The 13,691-nt window shown below is 42.7% G+C and overlaps 1 protein-coding gene across 13 annotated transcripts in view; it reads left to right on the top strand.

The window, feature by feature from the left end:
• Nucleotides 1-13,691, top strand: part of ptprfa (protein tyrosine phosphatase receptor type Fa) — a 300,893-nt gene that overhangs the window by 129,229 nt on the left and 157,973 nt on the right. For all 13 annotated transcript variants that reach the window (XM_078259537.1, XM_078259540.1, XM_078259541.1 and 10 more), the window contains exon 6: nucleotides 1,097-1,207. In XM_078259537.1, the coding sequence (XP_078115663.1) occupies nucleotides 1,097-1,207 (111 nt within the window). The remainder of the gene's footprint in view (nucleotides 1-1,096; nucleotides 1,208-13,691) is intronic.

Raw genomic sequence — 13,691 nt, 5'->3', positions numbered from 1 at the left:
AGAGGCTCTGTGAGACTATTTTCAGCTGTAGATGTATTCACATTTTGTGGACTAGTGAACATTTAGGGAAAGATCATAAACAACAGTGGCTGTGATTATTGTAATGAAACCCAATGCCCGCAGGCCGAACCCGGCCCTTCGCTGATTTAGATCCCTGCCCACATATCAATTTAGTTTCACGATACATTTTGGCCCGCCTTGTTGTGCGCCAAACCAAAAAGACGGGAAACTATTTTTAAACTCCAATTACGCGACAGAAATTGGCAGATTTACCTACTTTGAGACTCAGAAATTCCCACAAGGCAGAGTTTTCATATTCAGGCTGTGAAACAGGTTGTTGTAAAAAAGAAAAAAATCATTGTTTTGCATGATTTGCTTAACTCTATGATGGTTAAGGAACTTTTTCTTGACTTTTGTAGAGCTTTATGTTAAAAAGAGAAAAGAGTGACAAGTAACAAAAACGTAGCAAAAAGCGACCCATTTTTAAAAAAGCGACAAAAACGTCTGAGAAATGTATGCATGTCAATAAACTATACTATATATGTACCTTGATGCGATTCTCTTTTTTCCAGTGAGGCCCTTAGTGAAGTTGAGTGTGACACCCCAGGAGCGTAAGAATATAACCAGCCTTATCCTTTAAGCTTCTGCAGTCGGTGGAGAACTGCTGCAGCCTTGTTGCTCTCATGCCACTTTCATTGACAGTGTTAGTTAGTGTTACACTACAGCAAGTAATGGAGCAAGTTGGGCAGAACTCCTGGATCATCTCGAAACAAACCTGATAATATGTGGTCATTGCCATAAATTATTGGACATTATAGGACTCCAAATAATAAACAAAAAGAAGAAACGTGAATCCTGAATGCTTTTCTTCTAAATGTTTCTACCTATAAGATATGGAATGAAAAGGAGGAGGGTTTATTCAGAAAAGGATATTGACAGCAAAGGACTAGTGTGTATGTGTGTGTGTGTGTGTGTCTAAATCAGATTACTCTATCACCATTTGTGTATGTGTGTGTGTGTGTGTGTGTGTGCGCGTGCATTGGTTGAACGTGTGTGGTGCAGACCTGAACTTTGACATCTTGGCCTCCCTCCCCAGGAGCGCTTCAGATTGAGAACAGCGAGGAGTCGGACCAGGGCAAATATGAGTGTGTGGCAGTCAACAGCGCCGGGACTCGCTACTCTGCTCCGGCGAACCTTTATGTCCGAGGTAAGATTCCTCTTGACCCCTCTTGACCTCCCCCCGCTGCTATTCAGGTCACCGCCTCCAACACTAAGGTCCTCTGTTGTCACCTCTTCTGCACCGATGCACCGATGCTCTGCCTCCTGACTGCTGATAGGAAAGCTGGCTTGCCGGATTCAACCGCAGTGAAAGTCAAACCTGTTGATGCCCGCTCACAGTCATTTCCTGCTCTCTCTCTCTCTCTCTCTCTCTCTCTCTCTCGCCCTCCCTCTCTCTCTCTCTCTCTCTCTCTCTCTCTCTCTCTCGCTCTCTCTCTCTCTCTCCCTTTCTGTCTTGTCTTTGTCTCCAGGGGGGTGATTTATGTATTTTGCTCCAACCCCCTGTTAGTTTGTTTGACCTCACAGTGAGGGCACGGGGGGGGGGGGGGGGGTAGGGGGTGTTTTCACTCATCAGGGGTGAAAGAGAGGTTGGCTGCGGTTCTGTCTCTTTGTTTTGAGGAGGTGGAGTTTTACGTGTGGAGTCTTGCCACAAAGAGAAGCCGACACCAATCGCTATTGTGCGTCCCGTGTTCAGAGGAGACAGGCAGGAAATTCCCCCCACCCCGAAAGCGTCGACTGGGTGTGCTGCACCGAAAGCCAGCAGGGGTGAAAGCAAGCCTCGGGGCTTCTCTTGAGTACGCCTTGTCAACTAACAACTCAATTAGCCTCAGCCAAAATCATGTTCTGAAAGGCAATTTTCAAAGCATAGGGGTGATTCATTACTGCTTTGGTCTCATGTTCATTTGACATTTTCATTGACATTGCTCTTTGATGCAGTTTCCCTCTAAAAAATATATCAAAGCTTCTGCATGCTAAATACAGCCACTACCTAATCTCTAGTGTGGTTTTACACTTGTATACTTGTGTAATAATGCATTTAAACCAATTGGAAGTTTTTTTTGTTTGCTTGTTTAAAAGAATAGATGATATATTTTCAAGAGAGTCATGCAACAAAGCAATTATAACAGATTGGCACGGTGGCTAGTCTGAAAACAACTATCACCCGCCAAAATAGCTTACTCACCACACAAATATTGGAAATGTAATATTTTTGATAGAAAGATAGCTTATTCAAAGGTATACAGTACATAACTTAAATCCATCTCCGTTTTTAAGCAGACTGGATCAATCAACAATCAAGCGTGTGTGTGTGTGTGTGTGTGTGTGTGTGTGTGTGTGTGTGTGTGTGTGTGTGTGTGGGCTTGTTTAACTATATTCGTGGGGTCCAAGGGTTAAGGTTAGGCATTTAGTTGTGATGGTTAAGGTTAGGGTAAGGGGCTAGGGAATGCATTATGTCAATGACGGGTCCCCACAAAGATAGTGCCACAAACTTGTGTGTGTGTGTGCGTGTGTGTGTGCGTGCGTGTTATGTGAGCAGATGTACATGCATCAGTCCCAAAATACTGTAACATTGCCTTTGAGAACTGACAAAAAAAACACTTTTCAACAATCTCTCTAAACATACAATTTTTTTGTCGCAGGAAGCATCCCTAAGTAAACCAAACAGAGCCGTAGCCAACAAAGTCAGATTATGAAGTATATGTTTGTTTTTGTTTTTATTTCTGCTTCTCTTTTCAAGGTTCCTGTCTGTGTTGCTTTAACCTTTAACCTCCCCAGGTGTGCTGGTAGCTTTTGTCTCCATTGTCATCTCACAGTTTGGCTTTTGAGAAAACATTGGGACATACCATATGTTACCAACGTGTGTGTGTGTATGTGTCTTCTTTATGTTATCTATATTTCCCTCCCTCCTCCACTCATGTGTCAGTCATATACATAGACTGTATATGTGTCTGTTCATCTCTCCAATGCTTATCCTTCTATCTACACATGATGGCAGCTGTTTTCATTGTTTAATGTGCTTTGCTTTGTTTGCACCTCTTCTGTTGGACATGTGAGAACGTACTTTGAGTTTGCTGTGCTGTCTGTGAGAGGATGTGTTTGTGGATGTTGTTCATATAGAGAAATTCATATATAGAAATGTATCTTGGTCCACTTAGCCACTAAGGGCGTTTTCACACATACCTCATTTGGTCCGGACTTTTGGACTTTTCAGAATTGTGAATGCGCTCAGAGCAGACAGCTGTCAGCTATAAGAGCAGAGAATACATCGGCAGTTTATTTGTTAAGTGGTAGTAAATGTACAGTGTAGGTTTCCGTTTGTTTCTGAATAAATTCTCCAGAAAGTTCCCCCGTCTTTGCTTCTCAACATGACAACAAAACAAAAAGAGCCACAGCAGTAGGGGAGAGCAGCAGTCAGCTGAAAAAACTCCGACACAGAGAGAGGAGACGAGAGGACGGGGAAGCTCGTCTACAAACCAATCAAATATAAGTATCTGGAGACGCAGCTCACGTATATGATGACGGCAGGACGTAGTTTTGTCACGTATAGATCTTTAGTGCGCTTGCATAATTGCAGTGTGAAACCAAAACTTACCGGATCAAATGTAACAAAAACATGAAACCTTGGTCCGGACCTTGGTTCGGACTTTCATGTGTGAAAACGCCCTAAGGGGGCTTTCACACCTATCTCATTTGGTCCAGACTTTTCAGTTTGATCTGAACCAAAATTACAGGTGTGAAACCTCCCCCGGACCACGGTCCGGACCAAACAGCTGAAACTTGCTCCGACCAAAAGAGGTAGTCTAGGTCCGGATCAAACTGAACCATGGTCCGGTTTGTTTCTAGTGTGAAAGCATTTTTTGGATGGTTTGGACTTTCGGACCAAATACAGGAAACTCTGGCAGACTGTCGTCCTGTTATAAAACCGGGGAAGCTGCTTTAAGGAACAGCATAGTGCTTAGTGTGTTTGTGAGAGAGTGACGGTGTCAGCGCTCAGAGCAGATAGCTGTCGGCTGTCAGAGCTGGGAATAAATCAGCAGTTTACTTGTCAATTGGTAGTAAATGTACAGTGTAGGTTTCAGTTTTTTCTCTGAATAAATGCTGCAGCTCCTCAAACCCCCAAGTAAAGTTCCCGTGTCTTGCTTCTCAACAACGCAACAAAACAAAAAGAACTGCGGCAGCACGGGGAGAGCAGCAGTCAGCTGGAAATACTCTGACATATGGCGCTTACCCACTGCTAGTACCAGCTCAGCTCGGTGTCCTGTCCTCCATTTTCCATTGCAGGTTTAGTACCGCCTCATGTGTGGGGCGAGCGTGGCTGGTCGTCATAACGACGCTGCAGGAAACTGCTGTGACCTAACGCAACACACACAGAGAACGTCGAAGGTGTGTTGTTTTTAATTCTCGGCATGTGGCCGTTGCCACAGCCAGAAGACAAATTTAGTTTCAAAAGCTGGAGGCAGCAAAAAAAAACACCGCTGGCTAAACTATTTAAAAATGGCGGGTTTGTTCAGAACGCAAAATTACGAATCACACTATGGCCACGCCAAGACCCGCCCTATGAAGCAGCTCGATTGGTTGGGGTTAGGCATTTAAAGGTCCCATGGCATGACATTTTCACTTTATGAGGTTTTTTTAACATTAGTATGCGTTCCCCCATCCTGCCTATGGTCCCCCAGTGGCTAGATATTACAATAGGTGTAAACCAAGCCCTGGGTATCCTGCTCTGCCTTTGAGAAAATGAAAGCTCAGATGGGCCGATCTGGAATCTTCTCCTTATGACGTCATAAGGGGAAAGGTTACTGCCTCTTTCTCTGCTTTGCCCGCCCAGAGAATTTGGCCCACCCATGAGAGAGAAACATCATGGCTTTCAAACGAGCAAAGTGACAGTTGGTCAAGGCCACACCCCCACTCTCCACCTCTCTCCGCCTCAATAGCGACAGACACAGAAATGGCACATACTAAGTAAAGCTCATTGTGGGACTGGCTCTAGTGGCTGTAATTCTGCACCAAGGCTGAATTTGGGGAAAGAGACTTCAGATACAGTATTAGGGGACCACTAAGGTCTATATAAAAGTATCCAAAGAGCACCATGTCATGGGACCTTTAACCTTGAACGGTTAAGGTTAGCATAGCCGATTGGTCAGGGGATAGGACCTGTACAAATGGGGTTACGTTACCTTGCGTAAGCATGGACGTCTGGCCAATAAATGCTACTGAAGGGCAGGTCTTAGCATGGCCATAGTGTGATTCGTAGTATCGCGTTCAGGACACCCCCGTCTGTCGCTAGCAACGATGACGCAGTGATTAGTGACGATTCTCCCCGTCCAATCAGTAGTCTGCAGTTTTTCACGTCACCTTTTGGTATTGCCTCAGCTCGTTTGGAACCTCGACGGAGGTGATACTAAAACAGTATCTGTTGGCAGGTACCAGGGACTTTTTTTCATAATGGAAAACCAAAAAAGGTGAGTAGAGTCGAGGCGAGTCCAGCAGGTACCATGTAATGGAAAAACACCAATAGAGAGAAGATACGAGAGGACAGGGAAGCTTGTCTATAAACCAATCAATTACAACTCGTTTTGTCACGTAGAGTTCTTTAGTGTGCTTGCATAACTGCAGTGTGAAACTAAAACCAACCGGATCAAATGCAAAAACATGAACCTTGGTCCAGACCTTGGTTGGGACTTTCAGGTGTGAAAGCCACCTAAGAGATAAGAATGTTGCAATCAAATACACATACTGGTGAAAGATGGCTCCAGTTCTCCATGATAGCACTTTATTTGATTTGCAAAAGACTCCATGATAACATTTTAGTACAGTATTTTGTGTATTTGAAAATAGAGAACATTACATTTCAATGCAAACAAATGAATTGTGTCAATGAACTTCAACTCAAGGTCCATTTACTAACTGTTCTGTAAAATATCCACATTATATCCATAATATACTTTCTGTAAAAGCTGCATCGTAAACGCTCAAAACATGTCAGTTAAATGAAGTGGTAGTCACGTGCATCTCTCTGTTATGGCTTAGCAAGGAAACACAAAGAGACTGAAACCCGACTGATTTGGCTGATTCAGAATCTCGAAGCCTCATTTAGCTTTGGTTTGACTTAGTTCATTTGACATTATAAGACGATGGACAATAAATCACACGTAAGTACAAAAATGTAAAGGATGACACAATAAGGTCCATATTTATTTCCATTGATCATTTCAGAATTTTGACTTGTCATAGCAGGAAAAGCACAGGTGAAACTAATGTTGTTCACGATGGCTCAGTTCCATTTAGTGTCCCATGAGCCATGCTTTTGAGCCAGCATGCACGATACCAGGACCCTGGAACTGGCTCACCTAAATGGAATTAATTTTTTTTAATGTTATCAGTTACAGCCGTACTTTTCCTGCTATGAGAAGCCAACATGTCTGCTGGGGAAAAAGCTCAATAGTGTTACTAAATGTAAAGATATCAAAGTCCAGTTGACAAGGTGATATCATACTACCGTCAAACTAACACAATGAATACTGACTGTAAGCCAGGCAGGCTCAAGTCCACCTTTGTCGAGTCCAAGACAAGTCCAAGACCAGGACTAGTTGAGACCGAGTCCAAAGAGGTTCGAGTCCAAGTCAAGACCGAGTCCAGAAAGGTTAGAGTCCAGTCAAGACCAAGTCCAAAAAGGTTAGATTCCAGTCAAGACCAAGTCCAAAAAGGTTAAAGTCCAGTCAAAACCGAGTCCAAACAAGTTTGAGTCCAAGTCAAGACCGAGTCCAAATGAGAGCCAGTCAAGAGCGAGAAAGAAAGGATCAAATTAGGCCATGTTATTTACTTTTAGTATAACAGTTTCATTTAAGTCACATAAAGCTGAAGTGCAACTTCACACTTTAGATGTTGAGTCTTTTTATTCTGGTGTAACAAGAACATTCTGGACTGCTGATGAAAAATGTAACAAATAAAAAGCAACACAGGTGTCATTAAAAAAAACGATAATGTTCCCATTCTTGAACTTTTTACTTATCCTGAAGAATCCATAGTACACAGTGCTCTCTGACATTGTGTCTGTGGCCAAAATAAAAATGATTGATGCCTGATGATTGAGGCATATGACCCAGCCAGGCGTATACCAGGCAACCCATGTAATGCATTATGAATTAAACCAACTCCTGTTTTTTGGACGCTCGCTTCATAAGTGGTTTTGTTTTGAAGGAGGAAGTTACTTTAGAAAAAAACCATGCAGTGCTGGACATGATCGAGACCAACAAGAACATTTGGCGAGTACAATGGCCGAGTCCAAGACAAGTCCGATTCCAAATACCAACGAGTCCAAGACATGTCAGAGACATTACAAAAACGTCTTGAGTCCCAGTCCGGACTCAAATGCTACAGCCCTGACTTCAAGCATGAAAAACGTATAAAAAAAAAAAAAACTGATAAAGACTAAGATAATAAGCTTACACTTTGTAGTTCCCCATAACCCATCATTTGTGGTGGTTACTTATATTATTGCCGTTCCTGGCACAACAGAGCATTGTGTATTCATGGGAAGCACAGGTCAGCAGCACTGGCTCTAGTTTGGTGGGTATGAGTTCATCCAACCCTACAAAGCTTTGAGATCTTCAGGCTCTGCTGTTAAGCACTACACTTAGTAGCAGATGTAGATCTACACTCGTTAAGGGTAACCTCCCAAGCTCCTGGATTTTCTGTTTGCTAACAACCGTTGCTGTGGGTTCAAGCCGAGCACAACCCTGTCTAGCTTGTTCTGAGAGATCTGTTGTTGTAGTTTAGCATTAACAGATGCAATGTGGATATGAGGCTTAGTCACGCAGCAAGTATCTGGTCTTTGCTTGGGTGAGAGGAGGTTTTAAAGGCTAGAGAATGATGTTGCCTGTCAGAGGGCTCGGTAGTTCCATGACGGCACAGTCACAGAGTTACTTAATGAACAGAAAACATGTGCTCACTAATAAATCACTATACTCAAGACATAACAATCTGGCATGTTGAATTGTGTAGGGAAACTCAGACATCTTCAAGCATTAACCCAGCTCTTCTTGGTAGCACAGACATCGGAGTAGATGTTTTTAAACCGGCGCCCAGATGGCTCAGCTGGTACAGCGCGCGCCCCTATGAGGAGGTTTATTCCTCGACGTAGAGGGGTTCAAATCCAACCTGCGGCGGTTTCCTGCATGTCTTCCCTCTCTCTCTCTCCCCTATCATGTCTGAGCTGTGATTAAAGGCAGAAATGCCCCAAAATAATCTTTAAAAAAAAATGTTTAAACAGCTTAATGAAAACTGATTGTTGACCACGGTGACTGCCAGATCACACATCGAGTGCATCAATGTCTGTGTTCTCATCAGGTAGTGGGTAAGTGGACCAAAGGGACAGTGTCAGTGTGCTCATTTAATGCAGTATTAGCTAATCGAGTGTTCCTCCATAGAAATCTCAGTTAGGACTGGGCACATGGCAAAAGAAGTACAAACTTTCAAGGTGAGTGTTTGACTAATCCTATCAGGGACATTCTTTATGTGCTCATTGATTTCAAGGCTTGGCGGCTGAGTGCGCTCAGAGTCAATGGGCAGAATAAATGTGGGCAGTAACACACTGTCTGCTTTGTGTGCTTAATGAAGTCTGGTTGTCAGCGAGCATCAGCCTCCCTTAATGCTGCCTTAATTCCAAGACTCTGAAGGACTCAAAACACTGCAGCAAAGTTAAGGACAGGGAGGGCAGTGTGTAAATCTATGTCTGTGTCTGCTTCTGTGTGTCCAAATGTGTGGGTGTTTTTTGTTGTTGTCAGAGTTCGATTGGCACTGATAATCTTGCTGTGTCTTTGTGTGCTTATTTAAGAGTGTTTCCTTCATGGCCTTTCGCTTTGTGTATGTGTGTGTGTGTGTGTGTGTGTGTGTGTGTGTGTGTGTGTGTGTGTGTGTGTGTGTGTGTGTGTGTGCTTATCACCTCACTGCACAGGCTACTGTCTCTACTGTGATTTTCTCACTCATTAATGGATAAGCAGATATTTGCCTGTTTTACTCTCTCTGTTTCTCCTTGTCTTCTTCCTCCTACTCCTTATTTTGCCCCTCTTGTTGTTTTTCACTTTATCTTAAATCCCTCCATTATCATTGCACCCCGCCATCCAAAAAAAATACTATCCAAATCTCACCACTCAGATCAACGGGAAGGTTGGTTCTTTAACTCTTTACCCTCCTAAAGCCAAGGCCTGGCAGACTGGAGCCGTGCTGCGCCAGCATCTCGCTGGGCGCCTCAGGCCCGTCCCGGCCTCTCTCTCAGGACCCCAACCCCACATTGCAACCCACCTGCTACCCCAACTGCCCCCCCCCCCACCCGCTACAGTATATGCTGCCTTGCACCACATTACATATTGCTCGATTCAGCTTGTTCGTCTGAAAGTTTGTGAAATGCGCATGCCTTGAATGCCAATAATGTGTTTTTGCACAGGAAATTACATTTCCCCCACCAGGAAAGGTTTACATTGAGGATGTGACACTGAGATTGAACTGGAGGAATTAGTAACTGTGTGAGCCGAAATTTCTTCTTTACTTTTTCAAACTAAAGAGTGACCACACCCTAAATGTTGCAAGATGAGAGAAATAATTCCATGTGTCCGGGGTTCCGGTGTAATTCCCCTTTATTTTGATACACCTGATATCCTCACTGCAATGTAATACTGTAAAACAAAATCAAACATCATATACCATACTGCCTCTGTTTGTTTTCATTTAAATATATGTATTATTCAAGTGCAGCACATCTGTACATGTAAGGAGCCAAACGTTCACAGAGGCCTTTAAAGAATATAAACCATTGACTTTACCTTCAGACAAACCAGTTTGGCAGCAACAAATATTAGATTTCCAATGTGGGCAGTCTTCCCATGACGCAAGATAAGCCATTGCACTATATTTCAAACATTTGTCACAGCTGTCTTTTATAGGGCTTGACACCAATTAGGCAACTTGTCTATTTAAAACTAGACAAATGACTAATTGAGTGTTTTCTAATAAAAGGAAACACAGGACAAATGTGGATGTTGATTGTGTTATGCATACTGTGACACTATTAAATGCTTTTTCTTTGTAGTATCGCTATTCTACCACTAGATTGTGTTCGTAAGCATGGCCAGAGCTGTGCTTAGATTTGCACACGTTCCTAAGTGTAAGTACAAGTCGATAAATTCCACACTTTGGCAATGTTCTTACGCATTACATACGCACACATCTGTGCGTACGCACGGTTGATAAATGAGGCCCCGGGTCACCGTTGTAAAATAAATCATTGATTGAAGTTTTAGTTTGACAAATTCATCACATATTCCAAATCTGAAAGGTTAATTTCTCACCTGAAAAAACGCCAAACCTAAATTGGGAGACACTGTTATAGTTCACAAACAGCTGTGAGTCGGGCTCGTGTCCTTCTCATCATTGCTGGTTGATGCAAAATACATGCAGGGATCGTTTGGACCCACAGGTTCACACAAGCCAGCTCCCAATAATCCCAGATAAAATATGCAAATAGTATAAAAAGTGACTAAGTCCGCGTTGGGACGGACAGTTCAGTAACACTTTACTTGAAGGTATCTACATAAGAGTGACATGACACTGTCATGAACACATGACACTGTCATGACACATGAACCCTAACCCTAACTTGTCATGAAAAAAAAACGAATGACTCTTAGCGTTATGTCATAAACGTTTGTGTCTTGTTTATAATGTTTATGACACGTTCATGACAGTGTCATGTCACTCTTACGTCGATACCTTCAAGTAAAGTGTAACCGACATACAAACACAGGACTTTCAGCCAGGTGGTCGCTGTTCGTGTCCTGTGTGGAACCAAAGACAACGTTGCCTAGTACCCCAACCTAACTGCATCCTTACGTATCGTATGTCACGGACGCAACTGCGTCACAAACCCATGTCCTTTTTTTTTAAATCTAACCGAGTAGTTTTTCTGTTTAAACTCAACCAACCATTTCACTACTTTAAATTTGTATGCATCTAATGTAGGATTATTTGAAGGGCCTGAGGGAAAACTTGTGTAAAGATATTTTTTGCCCCTCTTTGTTTCTGTCTTCTTTTTCATTTTTCTTTTTCTTCACTTTGCTGCACCCGAAAGCATCCCAGAAAAGTGGTAGTTTAACTGTTTTGGCTCGCTTACATACGGAACCGGAAACGCATTTCCCAGCAAATGGAGTTTTTTCTTTACTGTACTTTTTTATTAAAATAATATAGTAATATATACACTTAAAAAATGAACAAGTTAAGATGAAGCGTTAGATTGGAAATTTACATCTTTAAATTATTTTTAAAACTATAAATATATATAATAATAATAATAATATATATTTTCCCTCTTACTGTGCCTAGAATGCCTATGCCTAGATCCGGGCCTGCGTATAAGTGCCAAAGAGATCACAAGGATTTGTCCAGTATGTGCTGTTGTCATACACCTCAAACCTTTCTTGGTGAAGGAACACAATCTTTACATAATGTATGCCCACAAAATCAAATTTGAATTCAAAGTTTGTGCTCATTTTACAAAATGTTGTGACTGTGTCCTCTCCAGCATGCTGATTATGTTTTTATTGTCTTGGCTAATTCAAAGGCACGGCTCGTCCCAGCTCTTCATCTGCTGTCTGACCATCATTACGCTGAGCTGCAGCCTCGGAGCTCAAACTGCTTTTACCATGCTCTCCTCTTATCTGCGTCTCCTAGAAAACTTCACTTTCACATAGAGCAAAATATGTTTGTAGCTTTTTCCAAGACTCGTACGGCTGGATCATTAATAGGAGTACATCAAGGAGCTCAGAAATTGAGGGGGAGTGAAACACTATTGGAGAAAACTGCCGCCCTAGCTGCTGCTAGTTTGTGTTTTGATATGTGGATTTGCCACTACTAACTGCCGCTGACACGACCGAGCTGTGACGGAGGTCTGTAGCCGCGTAACAAAGCTCTGTAGTGGCTTAAACAACTAGAAACTGCCGCTCGGCGTCATAGGGCTCTGTAGCCGGCGTCCCGTGACCAGCCGGCGGTCTCCTAGTTTCGTACGATATCTTACGTTTTGGTGTGCGTACATTTTCGTACGATATCATATGGACCCGTTCATGAGAACGCGTTGTCCTGGTGCACTAAGGCGCTTTGAATCTAAGACTCCATCGGCCTAATGCTGTATGCCGATGGTACATCTATCATCACATCATTTCCATTTTGATTGATGCTTTGGACAGCATGTAGCGACTAGATGTTATGTACAGCAGCAAAACCGATTTATTCCCACTTCTGCTTCCCACGTTGAGTTGCTAGTCAATGGGCACCTCGTGCTTTTTCTGTACTGCAAAAAGTCACCTTCATTTCAGACAGGAAGTAACAAAACAATTCAGATTTGTTTATTACCGACAACATCATACTGATTTGTTTTCATGAAACATACAGTAAGGACTGAAATTGAAAAGCACAATGAATCAAGTGATATGATACAGTTTGCATGATGCTAAACTAGCCATGCAAATAATGGTTTAGGTGTACTTTTTGATGAAACAGTGTGGATTATTTATGGCAGGTGAATATTTTGTCTAAATTGACCAAGTTCACTCGGTAGTTAGCTCCTCCGTGAGGCAACTTGCACTGCCAAGAGTGCCCTGCCACTTGCGCTGCCAAGCGTGAAGTTGCATCATCTTGCTCCGTTCGTTTCTTTCCACTGACTTTGAATGCATTCATGTTGCCTAAATGTTTGTATCTTACAAAGTATTAATTGAAAGAGGTAAAGGGAGATTTGGTCCAAAACATTATTTTAGAACATGAACAACTCTCTGTAAATCTGTAAACACAAATGATGCTGCGTTGAAAACATCAGAGAAAGTCAGAAATTCCAGCTTGTTATTACAAAACCTAAAATTCTCGTTCAAGTTGGACTTGAATAAGGAAGATGACTGAGATGGTCATGGTTCCAAAGATCTGACTCTAATTCTGACATAATGTCAACATGGAGTAGCATCATACATTCTAAATGCAATAGTGGAATTTAATAATAATAATAATAATAATAATACATTTATTTGTTATATAGCGCTTTTCTAGACACTCAAAGCGCTTTACAGTTTTGGTTACAAACAGACAAAGGTAAGTCGACAAGGTTACATGACAGACAAAAAGAAAAGGAAAACACATAGGTGCATGGACAAGCACAGGCAAAGCAGGAGAGGTGGGCAATGAAAAGGAGGGAAAAACTGGGAAAGTCTGGTAACAGGAAAAAGCAAGTTTGAAGAGGTGGGTTTTGAGGGCCTGTTTGAAGGATGGTAGGGTCATTGACTGTTTGATGTGGTCGGGGAGGGCATTCCAGAGGGTGGGTGGAGCAGCTGAGAAGGCTCTGTCGCCCCTGTTCCGGAGGGGCAAGGTTATTAAGTGCTTTGTACGTGAGGAGAAGTATTTTGAAGTTGATTCTGTGTTTGACTGGGAGCCAGTGGAAGTTGTGGAGAACAGGGACGATGTGGTCTTGGCGGCAGGTGGAGGTGAGAAAGCAGGCAGCTGAGTTCGTAAAGAATGCTGTTGCAGTATTCCAGTCTGGAGGTGATGAGGGCATGGATGAGTGTTTCCGCTACAGTGGTGGACAGAAAGGGGCAGAG

The sequence above is a fragment of the Sander vitreus genome, chromosome 9 (genome assembly GCF_031162955.1).
Source record: "Sander vitreus isolate 19-12246 chromosome 9, sanVit1, whole genome shotgun sequence".
Taxonomy (NCBI): Eukaryota; Metazoa; Chordata; class Actinopteri; order Perciformes; family Percidae; genus Sander; species Sander vitreus.
The sequence above is the reverse complement of the archived record's forward strand: the minus strand, read 5'-3'. Positions and strand labels throughout refer to the sequence as shown.